The 20,373-nt window shown below is 48.2% G+C and overlaps 1 protein-coding gene and 3 pseudogenes across 2 annotated transcripts; 2 read left to right on the top strand and 2 right to left on the bottom strand.

Moving 5' to 3' along the window:
• Positions 1-235: 235 nt before the first annotated feature.
• Positions 236-19,097, bottom strand: LOC129476691 (ferritin heavy chain-like). Of its 2 annotated transcripts, XM_063635434.1 has the most exons (2): positions 18,609-19,097; positions 236-256 (listed from the first exon to the last, which is right to left on the bottom strand). In XM_063635434.1, exons 1-2 carry the CDS (start codon positions 19,095-19,097, stop codon positions 251-253), a joined length of 495 nt encoding a protein of 164 aa, XP_063491504.1. In that variant the 3' UTR covers positions 236-250. The 2 variants fall into 2 exon arrangements, with proteins under 2 accessions (XP_063491504.1, XP_055125546.1); XM_055269571.2 differs by lacking the exon at positions 236-256 and having other exon boundaries at positions 18,480-19,097.
• On the top strand, positions 1,451-2,895 carry LOC129476730 (nascent polypeptide-associated complex subunit alpha, muscle-specific form-like; annotated as a pseudogene).
• On the top strand, positions 5,108-7,112 carry LOC129476762 (cell division cycle protein 27 homolog; annotated as a pseudogene).
• Positions 14,526-17,349, bottom strand: LOC134736078 (uncharacterized; annotated as a pseudogene).
• Positions 19,098-20,373: the final 1,276 nt, after the last annotated feature.

The raw sequence follows: 20,373 nt of genomic DNA, 5'->3' as shown, positions 1-20,373 counted from the left end.
GGGGCCAGGCCCCACCCGAACAGACTCCCCCATGGGCCCAACGCACCCGACTTTCTTTCTTGATTAATGAAAACAATCTTAGCAAATGCTTTCACTCTGGTCTGTCCTGCGCCAGTACAAGAATTTCACCTCTAGTGGCGCAATATGAATGCCCCCAGCCATCCCTCTTAATCATGACCTCATTTCCGAAAACCAACAAAATAGAACTGCGGTCCTATTTCATTATTCCTAGCTGCGGTATCCAGGTGGCTCAGGCCTGCTTTGAACGCTCTAATTTTTTCTTTATTTGAGACGGATTCTTGCTGTTGCCCAGGCTGGAGTGCAGTGGCACGATCTCGGCTCACTGCAGGCTCTGCCCCCCAGGGTTCATGCCATTCTTCTGCCTCAGCCTCCCAAGTAGCTGGGACTCCAGGCACCCGCCACCTCGCCCGGCTAATTTTTTTTGTATTTTTAGTAGAGACCAGGTTTCACCATGTTAGCCAGGATGGTCTCGATCACCTGACCTCGTGATCCGCCTGCCTCGGCCTCCCAATGTGCTGGGATTACAGGCATAAGCCACTGCGCCCGGCCTGAACACTCTAATTTTTTCAAAGTAAATGCTTCGGGCCTGCGGGACACTCAGCTAAGAGCATCAAGGGGGCGCCCAGAGGCAAGGGGCGGGGATGGGCGGTGGCTTGCCCACCCTCCCATTCCCAAGATCCAACTAGGAGCTTTTTAACTGCAGCAACTTTAATATATGCTATCTCAGCTGGAATTAGTGCAGCTGCTGGTACCAGACTTGCCCTCCAATGGATCCTCACTGAAGGATTTAAAGCGGACTCATTCCAATTACAGGGCCTCGAAAGAGTCCTGTATTGTTATTTTTCGTCACTACCTCCCCGGGTCGGGAGTGGGTAATTTGCGCGCCTGCTGCCTTCCTTGGATGTGGTAGCCGTTTCTCAGGCTCCCTCTCCGGAATCGAACCCTGATTCCCCGTCACTCGTGGTCACCATGGTAGGCACGGCGACTACCATCGAAAGTTGATAGGGCAGACGTTCGAATGGGTCGTCGCCGCCACGGGGGGCGTGCGATCGGCCCGAGGTTATCTAGAGTCACCAAAGCCGCCGGCGCCTGCCCCCCGGCCGGGGCAGGAGAGGGGCTGACCGGGTTGGTTTTGATCTGATAAATGCACGCATCCCCCCCGCGAAGGGGGTCAGCGCCCTTCGGCATGTATTAGCTCTAGAATTACCACAGTTATCCAAGTAGGAGAGGAGGCAGCGACCGAAGGAGCCATAACTGATTTAACGAGCCATTCGCAGTTTCACTGTACTGGCCATGCCTACTTAGACATGCATGGCTTAATCTTTGAGACAAGCATATGCTACTGGCAGGATCAACCAGCTAGGTAGAGCAAGGCGAGGCCTCGAGGCTGGTGCCTCCTGAGGATGGGCCCAGCGTCCCTGACCCAAGGATGGGTGCGGCCGGGCGGGAGACGGAGCATTTGGGAGGGAGGGAGCGAGCGAAGGGTAGTGGGAGGGGTGTGGTAGGGCCACGAACCAGACACCCCATCCAACCCCCGACGGGCTCACCACCCCCGACACTTCACGCCCGTGTGCAAGGAGGCGGACTGCCCGACCCATGACCGGCAGCCGCGAGGGACTGGCGGCCATGCGTGCACAGTGGGTTCGGGGCGCCCACGACGTTCGGGCAGCGAATGAGAGGTGGACGGCAGTGCCCAGGGTCTCACCGCCAGTGGCCTCCGAGCATGAAGGCGGCCCCGCGCCTTCTGCAGGCCCGGGGCTCCCCCACCGCGGTCACCGTCCTTGCCAGCCTCCAGAACCCTCTTCCCCGCACGTGCTGCAGGCCGACCCCAAACCCTCCAGGTGCCCACCAGCCCACGTGGGGCGCCGCCAACCTGGCCCCAAAGGCGCGCACCCGGGGACACGGACAATGGGCCAACCAGTGGTCAGCAGCGGCTCCCCACAAGGCGGAGTCTGGTTTGGTCCCAGACGGGGCCACCACAGCGTAAGCCGGTGAGCCACTTGGGGAGAGAGGATCCGCGGGTGAGGAAGGGGGCGCAGAGAGGAAAGGCCAGGGACCGCGAAGACAAGGGTACCCGAGAGCACACAGAGGGGCGGCTCAGGGAGAAACCTCAAGCACGGCCGGGCCACTGGGAAAACACGGCCACGGGATCCCACCGCCACAGACAGGAGGGAGGTTCCGCGGCGCCCCGCCTAGGACGCTGGATGGCCCTCAACACCCAACGAGCCCCGCCTCACTAGTCCTGGGTTCCGCCATCAGGACTCCGAAGCGACCTCAGCCACAAACCCAACACCAGGGCCACGTTGCTCATTTCTCATCCATCCTCTGACCCGGTCAGGCTCTGGGAGACCGGCGCACCCCGCCGTGGGATGCTTCCCAGGGCCAGGCAGCCCAACCCCGTGCCATGCAAATGCGGTCGTTTGCACTGCTCACTGCTCCGCCGGTGAGCGGGCGGAGAGCCGGCTCACATCGGAGTGGGTCACGCGCCAGATGGAACGCGGGGCACACCTACCGCTCGCGCAGCCTCCCAACCGCTAGGACTCCGGCCCAGCCTGGCAGGATCCTTCCCCAACTCGGAAGGGGGAGGTGCAGGCCACACAGTAGGCGACGAGCCACCCTCGGCCCCCACCGCGGAGGCCAGCGGAACCCTCGCTCTCCCCCCTCACCCCATCGAGGGGGAAGCGGAGGAGTGTCCTCTGCAAGCGAGTCACTATGGCAGCGCTACCTAACGCAGAGAGACGTGGCAGGCCGGGGGATCCTGTACCCCAAAGGCACACCTCTCGGATCGCTAGAGAAGGCTTTCTCACTGAGGGTGTGTCACACTCCCCACCCGCCAGTCGCCCCTCGTCGGGCCTGCAGAGGCGCTCAGGGACGCCTGGGGAAGGGAGGGGACCTGAGGTACGAGGAAAAATCTGCCTGCGGCAACCTTGAGCCTTTGCGGTCTGGGCAGGGGGTCCTGGCCGGTGCACATGCACGCAATCCCCCAAGGACCCCCCTACCCGTCCACCCGCCTCCTTTCTCCCAGGCAAAGCACCTCCAAACCAAGTAAACGCACACACAACCGGACGGAGGCAGAACGGTAGCCCCTCCGTGGCCGGGCGGCGCACACGTCACCTGCCCAAGCCCACCGTGATCGCTCACACGGCCAACGCGCACCCGCCAGAGGGGAGCGTGGGACCTGCGTTCGCCAGACCAGGCGGCGCCCTTCCCCGCGTGGGAGGGGAGCGTCTTACTATACCGCCTCGACCCCCACACCAACGAGCTCCCTCAGGGCACACTCGTGGACACCGTGGCGGCGACTGGAGGAGGGGGCGCTGGGGATGGGAAAGACACACCACCGCTAGGCCTCAGGCACCTGAGGGATAAGCTTGGGGGGAGGGGGGGAGCCGGGCGCGTTAGGCTCACGCCTGTCATCCCAGCACTTTGGGAGGCGAGGGAAGGTGGATCCCTCGATCCAAGCCTTGGCAACATGGTGAAACCTAGTCTCTAAAAAAATACAAAAACTAACTGGTTTCATAACCTGGACTCAAAGTTAATAAATAGATAAATAGGCCCGGCGCGGTGGCTCACACCTATAATCCCAGTACTTTGGGAGGCCGAGGCGTGTGTGGATCACAGGGGTCAGGAGATCGAGACCATCCTGGCTACGACAGTGAAACCCTGTCTCTACTCAAAATACAAAAAATTAGCCAGGCAAGGTGGTGGGCGTCTGTAGTCCCAGCTACCTGGGAGGCTGAGAAAGGAAAATGGCATGAACCCGGGAGGCAGATCTTGCAGTGAGCTGACATCATGCCACTTCATTCCAGTCTGGGCAACAGAGAGAGACTCCATCTCAAAAAAGAATAATAATAATAATAAATAGATTAAAATTGAAAATTAAAAAAAAAAGTAGCTGGCCAGGTGCAATGGCTCATGCCGGTCATCCCAGCACTTTGGGAGGCCAAGGTGGGTAGATCACCTGAGGTGGCCAGTTCGAGACCAGTCTGACCCACATGGAGAAATGCCGTCTCTACTAACAATACAGAATTAGCTGCTTGTGGTGGCCCATGCCGGTAATCCCAGCTACTCAGGAGGCTGAGGCAGGAGAATCGCTTGAACACGGGAGGTGGAGGTTGCAGTGAGCCTAGATGGTGCCATTGCATTCCATCATGGGAAACAAGAGTGAAACTCCGCCCCCTCCAAAAAAATATTAAGGGCTGTATTCTGTTATTTGTGCTTCCTACCCTGAGAAGAACATAATACAGCTGTTGTCTGTCTGCCTGCCTGCCTGCCTGCCTGTCTGCGTGCCTGCCTGTGACAGTGCCTCACTCTGTCTTTCGCCCAGACTGGAGTGCAGTGACACCATTATGGCTCAGTAACTGCAGCCTCAACCTCCCCAGGGTTAGGCGATTCCTCAAGGGATTCTACGTCCTCGGCCTCCCAAAGTGTTGGGGTCACAAGCGTGAGCCACCAGCACCCGGCCCGAGTTAATACATCTGGTCTCACTACGTCTTAACCACACAGCCATGAAGGACTCAAGTCAAGAGAGAGTCGGCAAGAGACTCTCAGCATTCTCTTCCGAAAGCACGTGTGTCCCGAGCTCCTGTGGTTTTAGGTGGCCACGCGTAGAGGAGAGATTTCAAATGTTTCCAGACAGGCATTAGCCACAGTCATTTGGGGCATCTGAGCACAAGATGGGGTTTCTGACGGCGACTTAAGGGCCAGGAAGTGCCAGAATCTGCCAAGGCCGGTGTTCCAGGGTGGGGCCTGATGGAACCCAAGGTAAAGGGAGTCAGCGGTCTGCACAGAGAGAGCTCCAACCCTAGACTCCACTGTGCAGACCGAATCAGAAGGAAGAGAGTCCTTCGTCCTACATGCCACATCCCTCCACCGAACTTGGGAGCAGATCTGTTTTCCAAACATGAGGTGACTCTCGCTTTGAATTGGATCACAAGGGACCAGGCTTTCCAGAGTCGGCAGGGTAAAAAAGTCATTCTGGCTCGGCCTCCCCCATACCCTGGTAACTGTTGAGTTTAAATGAGCTGAGGCTGGCCAGGCCGGAGCCGCTATCGGGGGGAGGGGGGTGGGGCGTGGAGGGGTGCCTGAGGCACTGCAGAAAGTGGGCCTGAGCCTCGAGGATGACGGTGCTCCAGGAACCCGTCCAGGCAGCTATATGGCAAGCACTAAACCACTATGCTTACTGAGATGCGGTTTTCCTTGCAGAACGCCTTTATGCAGAAGTATACTCAGAAGAAGACTTGGTTTACTGGGCACCTGTTATTACCGCCCAGGAAAGGCCTATAAAGTATATAGACTCGAAAGGACACAGTTGTTCTACACTGCAATGCAACTACCTGCTTGCAAAATGTTGTGTTGATCTCAGCAAGCTTGCAGAAGGGGAACAAATCTTATCAGGTGGAGTGTTTAACAGGCAGAAAAGCCATGATGGTATTGTTACTGAGTTTGGTGATTCACCTTGCTTTCCCTTTCCGTTGTTGGGACATGTATATCGCAAGACAGATCCGCTTGCCAAAGGATCAGAGTGTTAACAAAAGAGCCTTAGTTTAAAGCTTTTCCTCTTGTATCCCTTTGAATCATTATGTGAAATAGGTGAAAAGCCAGATCCTGACCAAACATTTAAATTCACATCTTTACAGACCTTTAGCAACTGTCTGCCCAACTCTTGCACAAGTACCTAAGCATAGTTTGCATCACAGACAGGCTGAGGCCATTCTTACGGAAACACCCCAGGACACAAATGAATTAAACAGATTGAATTTAGAATCTTCCAATTCAAAGTACTCCTTGAATACAGGTTCCCCAGTGTCTATTGATTCAGCTGTAATTTCACCTGATACTGTCCCACTTGGAACAGGAACTTCCATATTATCTAAACAGGTTCAAAATAAACCAAAAACTGGTCGAAGTTTATTATTAGGGGGACCAGCAGCTGTTAGTCCATTAACCCCAAGTTTTGGGATTTTGTCATTAGAAACCCCAAGTCCTGGAGATGGATCCTATTTACACAACTACACTAATGCACCTTCTGTAATTGATGTACCATCCACCGGAGCCTCTTCAAAAAAGTCTGTTGCCAGAATTGGCCAAATGGGAGCAAAGTCTGTCTTCTCACAGTGTGGAAATAGCAGAGAGGTAACTCCAATTATTACACAAACAGAAAGTCCTGGTCCATAAATATGTACAACACCTCAGGTATTGAGCCCCACTGTGGCATCTCCCCCAAATGCACTGCATCAAAGAAGTTCACCACTCTTGACTAGTGACATTTCCACAATCAAGGAGAATAGGAAAAAATAAAAAAGAAATTTCCACCTAAAATCCCAAACAGAAAAACAAAAAGTAAAACCAATAGAGGAGGAATAACTCAACCTAACATAAATGATAGCCTGGAAATTACAAAATTGGACTCTTCCATCATTTCAGAAGGGAAGATATCCACAATCACACCTCAGAGTCAAGCTTCTAATCTACAAAAAGCAGCAGCAGAAGGCTTGATGAGCCTTCTCCGTGAAAGGGGGAAAGGTTATTTAGCTTTGTGTTCTTACCACTGCAAACAAGCTATCAATATTTTGAGCCATCTACCTTCTCACCACTACAATGCCGGTTGGGTACTGTGCCAAATTGGAAGGGCCTATCTTGAGCTTTCAGAGTCCACGCAAGCTGAAAGAATCTTCTCAGAGGTTAGAAGGATTGAGAATTATAGGGTCGAAGGCACGGAGCTCTGCTCCGCAACACTTCAGCATCCTCAAAAAGATGTTGCTCTTTCAGTTCTGTCAAAAAACTTAAGAAACATGGATAAAAATTCGCCAGAGGCCTGGCGTGCTGCAGGGAACTGTTTCAGTCTGCAACGAGAATACGATATTGCAATTACATTCTTCCAGAGAGCTATCCAAGTGGATTCAAATTATGCTTATGCCTATACTCTGTTAGAGCATGAGTTTGTCTTAACTGAAGAATTGGACAAAGCATTAGCTTGTTTTTGAAATGCTATAAGAGTCAATCCTGGACATTATAATGCATGGAAAGTGGTAGTGAAGTGTAAAGACGAAGTCTGGTTGATGGTGCTCGTAGTCACTAATTTTTCTTTTTAGATAGCTCTTTATTGTCATGAATTTAGTTACTAATAGTCAGGGATGGCACATACTGGTCAATAACTTCAAACTAACATGTTTTCTTATGAAATGTATGTCTTTAACACACTCTTAAATTAACCCATGATAATAGCATACCAGATCCTTATACTCAACAGTTTCAGTGTTCTACTAAACTTTTGCAGATACTGTAGTTGTCTTTTGTTTATTTGTTTAGTTTTGTTACTTGATTTGTTACTTTTTCTTCGAACACAGAAATGGTGATTGGGACAAAAAGTGCTTGGGAAATTGGAAAGGAATAGCATAATTCACTTATTGGATAATAGAAAAAAACACTGAAAAAATTCACTAGTTGCTGCTTTTTGACAGTGTTCCAGTTTATTGAGTTACTATTAAGAACTTAGTCTACCCTTTTATTTAGCAGTATCTCTGTTTTACTTTTTTGTACTTGTGTATAAATAGACACATAGGAAGTTACTACCCAGGTCATATTGTTATCAACTGAGTAACATATGACAAAGTTTGTTCCTACTTCTGCCTTAACACAGTACTTACTGTTGACATTTACTGTATTTTTCTGGACCGACTTAAAAGTTTAAATATCAAGAGAAGGCCAGGCATGGTGGCTTATGCCTGTCATCCCAGCACTTCTGGAGGCCAAGGCGGGTGGATCACAACGTCAAGAGATCGAGACTATTCTGGCCAACATGGTGAAACCCCACCTCTATTAAAAGTATAAAAATTAGCTGGGCATGGTGTCGGGCACCTGTAGTCCCAGATACTCGGGAGGCTGAGGCAGGAGAATCACTTGAACCCAGGATGTGGAGGTTGCAGTGAGCAAAGATTACGCCATTGCACTCCAGCCTGGGTGACAGAGCGAGACACCATCTCAAGAAAAAAATAAAATAAAATAAATATCAAGAGAAAGTATAATTCTGAAGTCATAACTCTGTGGAAGCTTTTTTGTCAGATACGGTTATCTTTATGGTTAATTATTATAGCAGTTGAGTTTTATCACTTGATTTGCTTCTAAATCTGAAACATTATATTACTAAAACATTTTTTGATTTGTGAATGTGTTGTTTAATAGATTATATCTCATTTTGCAGTAGTAGTTGCAGTGCCTGAAAGATGGCCAAAAAAATAGTGCTAGCTTTTGCTGACCAATGTAACAATCAACTTGCCAATACTGCCTTCTCTTCTGATGGCTATGTTCTCCGTAATATTTTAAGAACTCAGTTCTTCATAAGACTTGTATTGTTTTAGATTTTTTTCCCAAGTCTGGTTGATCCTTGTGTTTTTTTTAAGATGTGTATTGTATGTTCAGCTATTTTGCAGGGAGCACATTCTTAAAATACTTAACCATATCAAAAATTGTGTTTAAAGGAGGATTATTCAGATTGGCAAGCTTTTCCTAGTAGGAGTTTAAATGCTGACGTAGTTAGGTAACTCTAAATACTGAGCAACTGTATTCTAACTACAAAATAGATAGGCTTTCTTTTGTTTTCACTATTACTATCATTAGCACCTTGTTTAATACCTTTTCTTCATCTATAACACAATTATAACGATATATAAAGCCACTCAAAGCAGATATATTGTGTTGTTAAAAAAAAAAGAAGTCATTATGTGGCACAGAATGAGGTGTGGCTCGAATCTAGAATCTCCAGTGAAAACCAATGAAACAGGGTGAAACCTTGTGTCTACTAAAAATTAAAAAACGAGCTGGGTGTGGTGTCACTGAGGCAGGAGAATGGCTCTAACCCAGGAGGCAGAGGATGCAGTGAGCTGAGATTACACCACTGCACTCTAGTCGGGGGGGACAGAGCATGAAGGCCGGGCTCCCAAGAGTCTCCCCGGAGTTGGGACCTTGGGCAGGCTCACAAGGATGCTGAGGGTGATGGTTGGTGATGGTGATGTAAGTTGGAGGCCTCGGGCCAATGCAGAGGTATCCATTTGACCTCGGTGGGACAGGTCAGCCTTGCTGCGGAGTCTCATGTGTCCTTCCAGAGGCTCACCCAGCGCTAGCAAGCATGGTCCCGAGAGGATCCCAACTCCCAACAGTCACTTTTGTTCACACAGAATCCTGGGCAGGAAAGTTCTCAGCAGGCTTAGGCCTCCTAGCTGAAAAGCCAAAGCCACTTATGGGATTTTTTCAAAGAGCCAGTGGTTCCACAAGGGGCCGTGGGTAGTTGTGGAAATGGAGAGAAGTGTTTGCAGATACATATTTGAGACAGAACAGACAGGGCTAGGTCACAGGTCATTTAGGACACGGGCAGATGCACATTGAGAAAACTCTCCCAGCATCCTAGGTGAACAGAGGCATAATTTTTCGAGACAGTCGAGGGAGATGCAACCCCAGATTTTAGGGTTGGATCTTTATTCATATGTAGTATCTATGAGGTATCCAAGTCCAGAAATCAACTCGCCAGTTCTGTACAGCATTCTGTAGGGAGATCAAATCTGGGATGTCTAAAGCTAAGAATTCAGGCCATGGCAATGGATTAGATTAGATGTACTTGAACTTATTTTGCAAAGAAAGAGAGGGCAGGAGATAGCGAGAGCCAGAGAGCGAGCGAGCGAGCGAGAGAGAGAGACAGAGACAGAGATGGAGAGAGACAGAGAGACACAAAGATACACAAAGAGACAAAGACAGAAAGAGAGAGAGATGGAGAAAGACAGATAAAGACACAGACAGAGAAAGACAGTGATGGACAGAGACAGAGAGAAACAGAAAGAGACAGATACAGAAAGAGAGAGACAGAGAGAGAGACAGACAGGCAGAGAGAGTAAAACAGAAAGCAGACACAAACACACAGAGAGAGAGAGAGACAGACGGAGAGACAGAGAGAAAGAAATAGAGAGATAGACAGAGAGAAAGAGACAGAGAGAAACAGAAAGAGAGAGAGACAGAGACAGAGAGAGAAACAGACAAAGAGAGAAAGACAGACAGAGAGAGACAGACAGGGAGAGAAAGACAGTAAGACAGAAGACACAGAGACAGAGAGACAGGCAGAGAGAGAGACAGAGAAGCAGACAGGCAAAGAGACAGAGAGAAAAAAACAGATGGGGAGAGAGAGAAAAACAGACAGACAGACAGGGAGAGAGAGAGAGAACTGACAGAGAGACAGACAGGCAGAGAAAGAGAATAAGACAGAAGACAGACACAGTGAGAAAGACAGAGAGAGAGACAGAGACAGTGAGACAGAGAAAGAAAGAGAGATACAGACAGACAAAGAGACAGACAGAGAAAGACAGAGATGCACAGAGAGACAAAGAGAAAGAGACAGAAAGAGAGAGACAGAGAGAGAGACAGAGAGAGATGGGCAGGCAGAGAAAGAGAGTCAGACAGAAGACAGACACAGTGAGAGAGACCAGCAGAGAGAGAGACACAGAGACAGAGAGAAAGAAAGAGAGAGACAGACAGAGAAAGACAGAGATGGACAGAGAGAAACAGAAGGAGAGAGAGACAGAGACGGAGAGAAACAGACAGACAGGGAGAGAGAGAGACAGACAGACAAGCAGAGAAAGGGAGTAAGACAGAAGACAGACACAGTCAGAGAGACAGACAGAGAGAGAGAGAGAAATAGACAGGCAGAGACAGAGAGAGAGAAGAAAGAGAAAGAGAGAGACAGAGAGACAGAGGGAGGAGGAGGAAGGGCGTGCTCAGGAAATAATTACACGTATTTTATAATGCTTTTGATCCCGTAAACGGTGGCCGGGGTGGGCTTTGAAAACAACAACAACAACAGCAACAAGAGCAGAAGCAGCAGCAAGAGCAGCAGCAGCATTCGCTTACGGATTTCTAGAAAATAAGATGTTATGAAGTATGGTCAACATCAACCGGCTCTCACTGCACGTGGAGAGATGCAGAAAAGCGCTAGTTAATAACAGAGGAGCTGGTTCCCAGCTACCGAAGAAGAATCACTGGAACCCGGGGAAGCAGAGGTTTCAGTGAGCCCAGAGAGCGCCACTGCACCGCAGCCTGGGTGACAGACCAAAACAAACTCAGTCCAAAAAAAAGAAAAGAAGAAAAAAAAAAGAACAGGCCCAAATACTGCATTGTCGCTGAATGTTCCCCCAAAAAGCCGGAAACCTCGACTCAGGTCAAACAGGTGGTGTTTCATTTTACTTTTCTCTCTCTCTCTCTTTTTCTGTCTCTTTCCCTCTCTCCCTCTCTCTCTCTCTTTCTCCCTTAACTTTCATTTCCTGTTCAAGAATACATGTGCAAGATTGTTACATAGGTAATCTGATGGCGGGGGCGTTCAGTGTGCAGACAATTTCATCACCCCGATACTCAGCGCAGTACTCCACAGTTTTCATGTTTTGTTGTGTTTTGTTTTTTTCCTGAAGCTGTCTGTCCTTCCACCCCTCCTCCCTCAAGTAGGCTCCCGCGTCTCTCGTCCCCCTCGTTCTGCCCAGGCAGAACTCTCATCTATCAGTTGCCACTTCTATATGAGAACACGCGATATTTAGCTGATTGTTGCTTTCATCTTCAGTGGTGGCGGTGAAAGAGGCATGACAGTAAATCGACCCTTAGGACTCTCCCCTCCGTCCCCATCCGGCACCCCCTCCCCACACATACCCTCATTCCTGAGCCCCCTCCTCAAACGCAAGAAAGGAAGAAAGACAGAAATTAAAGTAAGAGGTGAGCCTCCAAGACGGTGGAGGCAGGGGATCTCAAAGGCTGAGCAAGCGATGGGGGTCGGGAGATGTCTTGGCTGAGCTTGCAACAATAGGGTACCGAGTGTCCAACCCCACCACACCCCCTAATCCTCAGCCTCTGCCAGCCTTTTGGTGGGGTTGTGCCTGTAAAAGCTTCTGAATGGAGAGAAGCCCAAGGCAATGGAAGGCATCAGCTCCAACCCCAGGAAGGGAATAGGGCTCTGTGCATTTGAATGGGGATTTAGAAGGCGGTGCTGCGGCTCCCAAAGCGATGTGCCTCGCCTCACCTCGCCTTGCCCAGAGAGAGACTCCCTCTCAAAATCAATCAGTCAATAATAAAAAAATTCATCAATAAGTGAAAGAAAGAAAGAAAGAAAAAGAAAGAAAGAAAGAAAAAGAAAGAAAGAAAGAGAAGAAAGAAAGAAAGAAAGAAAGAAAGAAAGAAAGAAAGAAGAAAGAAAGAAGGAAAGAAAGAAAGAAAGAAAGAAAGAAAGAAAGAAAGAAAGAAAGAAAGAAAGAAAGAAAGAAAGAGAAAGAAAGAAAGAATTAGTCGTGGTCCTGAATCATTCCCCAGAGTCCAGGCGCAGTGGCTCACGCCCGTCAGGCCAGCACTTGGAGACGCAGAGTCAGGAGGGTTGCAACAAAATGATGAGACCCTGTCTATGGAAAAACATGTAAAAATGAAGGCCAGGTGCAGTGGCTCACCCCTGCCATCCCAGCACTTTGGGAGGCGGGGAGGGTGGATCACCTGAGGTCGAGAGTTCTAGACCAGCCTGACCAACATGAAGAAGCCCCGTCTCTACTAACAATAAAAAATCAGCCAGACATGGTGGCACATGACTGCAATCCCAGCTACTCGGGAGGCTGACGCAAGAGAATTGCTTGAACCCGGGAGGCAGAGGTTGCTGTGGGCCAAGATCGTGCCATTGCACTGCAGTCTGGGCAACAAGAGTGAAACCTTGTCTCGGGAAAAAATAAAATAAATAAATAAAAATGATCTGGGCACAGTGGCGCGTGCCTGTGGTCTCAGGTACTCCACTCTGGAGGCTGAGGTGGAAAGATCGCTTGAGTCCAGGAGCGTCGACGCTGCAGTGAGTGAGTTATGATGGCACCACTGCCAGGGTGACAGAGTGAGACACTGTCTCTAAATCAGTCAATCAATCAATCAGATCACTGGAAGGCGCTGTCTGTGCCTTACTTTCAAAAGGAGACTCTTCAGGCCAAGCAGGCATGCTGCCTTACGCCACTAATCCCAGCACTTTGGGAGGCCGAGGCAGGAGGAAAGAAGGAAGGGAGGAAAGAAGAAAGGCGGGAAGGCAGTCAGGCAGGAAAGAAAGAAAGAAAGAAAGAAAGAAAGAAAGAAAGAAAGAAAGAAAGAAAGAAAGAAAGAAAGAAAGAAAGAAAGAGAAAGAAAGAAAGAAAGAGAAAGAAAGAAAGGAAGAAAGAAAGAAAGAGAAAGAAAGAAAGAAAGAAAGAAAGAAAGAAAGAAAGAAAGAAAGAAAGAAAGAAAGAAGGAAAGAAAGAAAAAAAGGAAGGAAGGAAGGAAGGAAGGAAGGAAGGAAGGAAGGAAGGAAGGAAGGAAGGGAGAAAAACAGAGAAGAAAAAAGAAGAGAAGAAAAGAAAAGAAAACAGGGAGGTGCATATCTCCTTGACTGGTGACTGCCCAGGATACAGCTGACTGAAGCCTCGACCTGTGGGGTCTCAAGTGATTATCTCAGCCTCCTGAGTACCTGAGACTACAGGCAGGTATCAGCACGCACAACTAATCTTATAATAATATTATGATTATTATTGAGACAGAGTCTCTCTCTATCTCAATAATTGCCATGGCACGATCTCAGCTCACTGCAACCTCGGCCTCCCTGGTTCAAGCAACTCGCCCGCCTCAGTCTCCTGAGTAGTTGTGATTACAAACCTATGCCACCAGGCCTGGCTAATTGTTCTATTTTTCATAGAGATGGGGTTTCGCCATGTTGGCCAGCCTGGTCTTGAACTCCTGGCCTCAAGTGATCCACCCGCCTTGGCCTCCCAAAGTGTTGAAATGACAGGCGTGAGCCACTGTGCCCAGCTCAAATAATCTTTTTAATCAATTGTAGAGAAGGAGTTTCGTCAGCCGCCTGATGGAGGTTGGGGTTGGTTTTACTCAGTCTGAGTACTGTGAAAAGGGTAAATTAGTGTGATTTGTGAACTAGATGTGGAAATTGTGTGTGTGTGTGAGAGAGAGACAGAGACAGAGACAGAGAGACAGAGAGAGAGAGACCAATCCCACCATGATGACCTGGAAATGGTATTTGATGTGGGTCCCTGTCTAGTCACCTGTCTGTCTGTAGATGACTGAGGATTCCACAAATGAAGGTCAACAGTATCTATTGAGCTGTTTCTCCCTCTCATGCGTCTCATCTGTGTGGTGGAGAAAGGGAAGAAAAGAGGTACTGATGGGAAGATGTCTTCATGCCTGAGGAAGCTGCAGGCAGGCTGACTGGAAGGAGGGTATCCTATGTGCCATTTCCATACCCGGGCCCCCTTTACAAGGCTGGGGCTGCCAGTCCACCCTGTGCGTCAACCCACCCCCAAGAACAGCATGGTCCGGGGTGGTCCAGTCTCATCCCATCCGGCCCACACCGGGCATCTGGTGGAAGTCTTCGCTGGAGGATTCGAAAGCAGTATCAACGCGGTTCCCTTGAGGTCGCCTGGCAAAGGCCAGCCGGGGGAGGGTGGTGGGACGTGAAGGGGGGCGGGGCATCCACCTCAGAGCTCCCCAGAAGGTGGCAGGTAGCCGGTGGGGGACTCTGGGCCAGAGATATCTGGCAGGATATAGAATATAGACCTGGAAGCCGCGTCAGTCCTCTCCCATACCTCTCTCATGGAAAATGCCACCGCGGCGGTGGGAGCCTTGGCTGGAGGAGAAGCGGGGACAAGGGGGAGAGGGAAGGAGGCCCTCAGAAGGATTTAGCACTGAAAACCCACCCAGCCAAGCTCCCTCCCCTCCTATCGGGTCCAACGTACACCCTGGGAGGCGGCAAGAGAAACGTTCACCCCGTGCTTTTTGTCTTTCTCTTTATTTTTTTCATCTTTTCAATTTTACGAGAGATGGTCATTTCAACAACCAGACAGTGAATGTGACGGGAGAAGTGTCAAGGCCAGGAGTTTGAGACTAGCCCGAGCAACTGAGCAACACAAGTAGGAGAGCCCAGCTGAAAAAAAATGAAAAAAAGCAGGAGGAGGAGAAGAAGAAAAGAAAAGAAAAGAAAAGAAAAGAAAAGAAAAGAAAAGAAAAGAAAAGAAAAGAGAAAAACAACCACCAAGAAAGTTACAATTTTCCAATGGTGCAGACACAAAAATGAGTGATTTCACATCTTTTCCCACAACGTGGATAGAGCTGGAAGCAAGTACGTATCCAGTAAACTGCCTTCTACTTACAAGTGGAAGGTAAACAGTGAGTAGGCACACAGTCATCAATATGGAAATAATAGACGCTCCAAAAGGAAGGAGGGTAAGAAGGGGATGAAGGATGAATAAATCGCCCGTCGGAGAAAACGTTCACCACGTGGATACCAGATACACTGGAGGTCCACTTCTACATCCGGAGGCAGTAATATGCTGTTCTAACAAAGAAGCACCTACACCCTCTGAGTCTGTAAAATACCAAAACAACAACGACAACACCAGCAGCAGCAGCAACAGCAACCACAACAACAACAGAACAGAAGCTGGAACACTAAAGCACCATCACCACCACCACAATCACCAGTTGGGGGTTGGGGGAGGGTAGCCATGCTCTAGGCCCTCAGGCTCAGTCACCTGGGGTTTAAAAAAGAAAACAGCAGACTCATTCCTGTCTGTAGACAGGAAAAATCCAATCAAAGTTCTCCGTTGATAGAAAGGGAAGTAGAATAAGGAGAAGGGCTTATTGATCTTGTGATCGATCGAGACCATACATGTAGGAAAAAATTAAATACAGACAGCAACACTTTCTACACTGTTCAAAAGCATCGGAGATCAGGCGCACCACACACGATGGGGCTTCTGCCACTAGAAAGAAAAGGCAGGCTGGGTACGATGGCTCACGCCTGTCATCCCAGCACTTTGGGAGGCTGAGGCTGGTGGATCACGAGATCAGGAGATCGAGACCATCCTGTCTAACATGGTGAAACCCCATCTCTACTAAAAATACAAAAAATTAGCTGGGCCTGGTGTGGGCGCCTCTAGTCCCAGGTACTCGGTAGGCTGAGGCAGGAAGATAGCATGAACCTGGGAGGTGGAGGTTGCAGTGAGCCGAGATAGAGCCACCGCACTCTGGTCTGGGTGAAAGAGCGAGACTCCGTCTCAAACAAACAAAAATAGCCAGGCATAGTGCTGCATGCCTGTAGTCCCAGCTACTCAGGAGGCTGTGGTAGAACAATCACTTGACCCAGCAGTTTGAGGCTGCAGTGAGCTATGATCATGCCACTGCACTCTGGTCTGGGTGACAGAGCGAAATCCCATCTCAAAACAAAGAACAACCAAAAACCTACAAGCATACTCAGAGACAGTGTGGGTTTGGTTCCAGACAACCACAATAAGGCAAATGTTGCAATCAAGTTAGTCGCATGAACATTTTGTTTCCCAGTGCTTTTAAAAGCTATGCTTAAACTATGTTGTAGTCTAATTAATTTAATAAATAATTATTAATTAATTAGTAATCACATTATATCTAAAAAACTATGTACATACCTTAACTTAAAATACCTCATTGCTGAAAAATACTAATGAATATCTGAGACTTACCAAGTCATAATCTTTTTGCTGGTGAGTGAAGGGGTGGCCTGCCCCTCCACACTTGTGGGTATTTCTAGTCAGGTGGGACAAGAGACTGAGAAAATAAGTAAGACACAGAGACAAAGTATAGAGAAACAACAGTGGGCCCAGGGGACCAGCGCTCAGCATACCAAGGACCTGCATCTGCACCGGCCTCCGAGTTCCCTCAGTTTTTATTCGTTATTATTTTCATTATTTCGGCAAAAAGGAATGTAGTAGGAGAGCAGGGTGATAATAAGGAGAAGGTCAGCAAAAAACATGTGAGCAAAGAATCTATGTCATATTTAAGTTCAAGGGAAGGTACTATGACTGGACATGCACGTAAGCCAGATTTATGTTTCTCTCCACCCAAACATCTCAGTGGAGTAAAGAATAACAAAACAGCATTACTGCAAACATGTCTCGCCTCACGCCATAGGGCGGTTTTTCTCCTATCTCAGAATTGAACAAATGTACAATTGGGTTTTATACTGACACTTTCAGTTCCCAGGGGCAGGCAGGAGACAGTGGCCTTCCTGTATCTGAACTGCAAGAGGCTTTCCTCTTTTACTAATCCACCTCAGCACAGACCCTTAACGGGTGTCGGGCTGTGGGACAGTAAGGTCTTTCTCATCCCATGAGGCCATATTTCAGACTATCACATGGGGAGAAAACTTGTACAATACCCCGCTTTCAAGGGCAGAGGCCCCTGCGGCTTTCTGCGTGCATTGTGCCCCTGGTTTATTGAGACTAGAGAATGGCGATGACATTTACCAAGTATACTGCTTGTAAACATTTTCTTAACAAGGCATGTCCTGCGCACCCCTAGATCCCTTAAACCTTGATTTCATACAACACATGTTTTTGTGAGCTCCAGGGTGAGTCAAAGTGGCTGGGGCAAAGCTACAAATTAACAACATCTCAGCAAAGCAATTGTTTAAAGTACAAGCCTTTTTCAAAATGGAGTCTCTTATGTCTTTCCTTTCTATATACACACAGTAAGAGTCTGATTTCTCTTTCTTTTCTCTACAGTGAGGGTCTTGCCTCTATGATGATGGCTGCTGACTGATCAGTGTGGGGGCTGCTGAAGGTTGGGTGCCTGTGTCAATTTCTTAAAACAGTGAAGATTTTTCCTTTCACAAAAGATTTCCCTGCAGCCTGTGATGCTGTTTATCCCTGTAGCCTGTGATGCATTTTATCCACAGTAGAACTTCCTTCAAAATTGGACTAAACCTTCTCAAACCCTGCTGCTGCTTTGTCAATTAGGTTTATGGAATATTGTAAATCCTTTGTTGTTATTTCAACAATGATCACAGCATCTCCACTTGGAGTAGATTCCATCTCAAGAAAATTTTTTCTTTGCTCATCCGTAAGAAGCACTCCCCACTTGTTCAAGTTTCATCATGAGTTTACAACAATTTAATTTCATCCTAAGGCTATAATTCTAATTCTATTTGCACTGTGATTTCTACACATATGGAGGGACTTCCTCCACTGACATCCTGAGCCCTCAAAGTCGTCCATGAGGGCTGGAATCAACTTCTTCCAAACTCCTGTTAATGTTGATATTTCAACCTCCTCCCATCAATCACAAATGTCCTTAAAGGCATTTGCTATTAAGAACATTTGTGGTTGATGGGAGGAGGTTGAAATATCATGAAGGGATTAATGGTGAAACCTTTCCAAAAGGTTTTCAATTCAGTTTATCCAGATTCATCAATCTGGGCTGTGTTTCCCAGCCCTTCGGTCTCCTCCTCTGTGAATTGCTGCTGGCCCATTTGTCTGTTGGGTCTTTGGTTTCTCCTTGCTGACTTGTAAGTGCTATTTTATTTTTTTGGAGTACCAAATTTATTTGAAGGAATGGTACAAATCAAAGAACTTAAGTGGATGTTTAGGTGCAACTTATAGAAAAGGTAAAGGATACCCCAAAATGCATACACTGCCTAGGTGACCAGGGAAGTCACCCCACAGCTATGGGGAAATTAGCCTGAGGCTTAGCTTTCATTATCACTGTCTCCCAGGGTGTGCTTGTCAAAGAGATATTCTGCCAAGGACATCGGGTGCTCGCATCTTGCACAAGTTGATCACGTGGTCACTCAATTCTTTGATGGCTTTCACCTGCTCATTCAGGTAATGTGTCTCAATGAAGTCACACAAATGAGGGTCATTTTTGTCAGTGGCCAGTTTGTGCAGTTCCAGTAGTGACTGATTCACATTTTTTTCCAAATGTAATGCACACTCCATCGCATTCAGCCCACTCTCCCAGTCATCACAGTCTGGTTTCTTGATATCATGAAGGAAGATTCGTCCACCTCGTTGGTTCTGCAGCTTCATCAGTCTCTCAGCATGTTCCCTCTCGTCATGAGATTGGTGAAGAAAGTATTTAGCAAAGTTCTTCAAAGCCACATCCTCGCGGTCAAAGTAGTAAGACATGGACAGGTAAACATAGGAGGCGTAGAGCTCCAGGTTGACTTGTTGGTTGATCGCGGCCTCTGAGTCCTGGTGGTAGTTCTGGTGCACCTGCAAGGTGGACGCGGTCATCATGGCGGCGACTAAAGAGAGGCAGAGGCGGCGGCGGCGGTGGTGGCTGCGCGGCGCTGGAGCGGCAGTGGAGGCCTTGGGGCAGTCCGAGGGTGCGGTGAAAAGGTGATGGAGGGCTGGCTATGGGTGGCCGGCCGGGGTAGGGGCGAGAGCTGGGTTCCATCCAAGCACTGTTGAAGCAGGAAACCCTGACGACTCTTGGCGAAGAACGTCTGGCCACTATTTTTTTTTTAGATGGAGTTTTGCACTTGTTTCCAAGGTGGGAGTGCAATGGCATGATTGCGGCTCACCGCAACTTCTGCCTCCTGGGTTCAAGTGATTCTCCTGCCTCAGCCTCCTGAGTAGCTGGGATTACAGGTAAGTGCCACCATGCCCAGCTAATTTTGCATTTTTAGTAGAGACGGGGTTTCTCCATGTTGGTCAGACTGGTCTCGAACTCCCGACCTCAGGTGATCCACCCACCTCAGCTTCCCAAAGTGCTGGTATTACAGGCATGAGCCACCACCTCTGGCCAATTTTGATTTTAATGATCTGGATATCAATGCTTTTTTGGCCAAATGCCTTACAAATATGTTTTCCCTATTTGTGCACTGTATTAGTCCATTTTCACACTGCCCATAAAGACATACCCCAGACTGGGAAGAAAAAGAGGTTTAATTGGACTTACAGTTCCACATGGCTGGAGAGGCCTCAGAATCATGGTGGGAGGTGAAAGGCGCTTCTTACATGGCAGTGGCTAGAGAAAAATGAGGACCATCCAAAAGTGGAACCCCTCGATAAAAACGTCAGATCTCGTGAGACTTATTCACTACCAGGAGAACATTATGGGGGAACCGCCCCCATGATTCCAATTATTTCCCCCCAGGTCCCTCCCACAACACAAAAGAATTATGGGAGGACAATTCAAGATGATATTTGGGTGGGGACACACAGCCAAACCATATCATGTACTGTCTTTGTCTTCTAACTTTATTCATCGCCTCTTTTGTCAGATCGAAGCTTCTACATTTAATATGGTTGAATTTATCAGTAATTTCTTTTATGGTGTCTGTGTTTTGTGCCATATTAAAATAAGCTTTTCTCTGCTTAGTGTCATAAAATATGTCCTCTGTTTTCTTCTAAAAATTGGGAATCTGCTTTTTACATTTTATATTTTATTTCCTTTGTTCTTTGATGCATAAGGATGTGAGGTAGAAATCTCTATTAGTTAACTCTTGCTTTGTAACAAGCAACTCCACACCTCAGAGGCCTATGACCATAGGCCACCATTTCTCACTCA

The sequence above is a fragment of the Symphalangus syndactylus genome, chromosome Y (genome assembly GCF_028878055.3).
Source record: "Symphalangus syndactylus isolate Jambi chromosome Y, NHGRI_mSymSyn1-v2.1_pri, whole genome shotgun sequence".
NCBI classification, from domain to species: domain Eukaryota; kingdom Metazoa; phylum Chordata; class Mammalia; order Primates; family Hylobatidae; genus Symphalangus; species Symphalangus syndactylus.
This window is presented reverse-complemented; position numbering and strand designations above follow the sequence as displayed.

What these genes read in the sequence shown, in the direction of transcription:
- LOC129476691 (XM_055269571.2), bottom strand. Translation starts at nt 19,097, where the DNA reads ATGATGACCGCGTCCACCTTGCAGGTGCACCAGAACTACCACCAGGAC.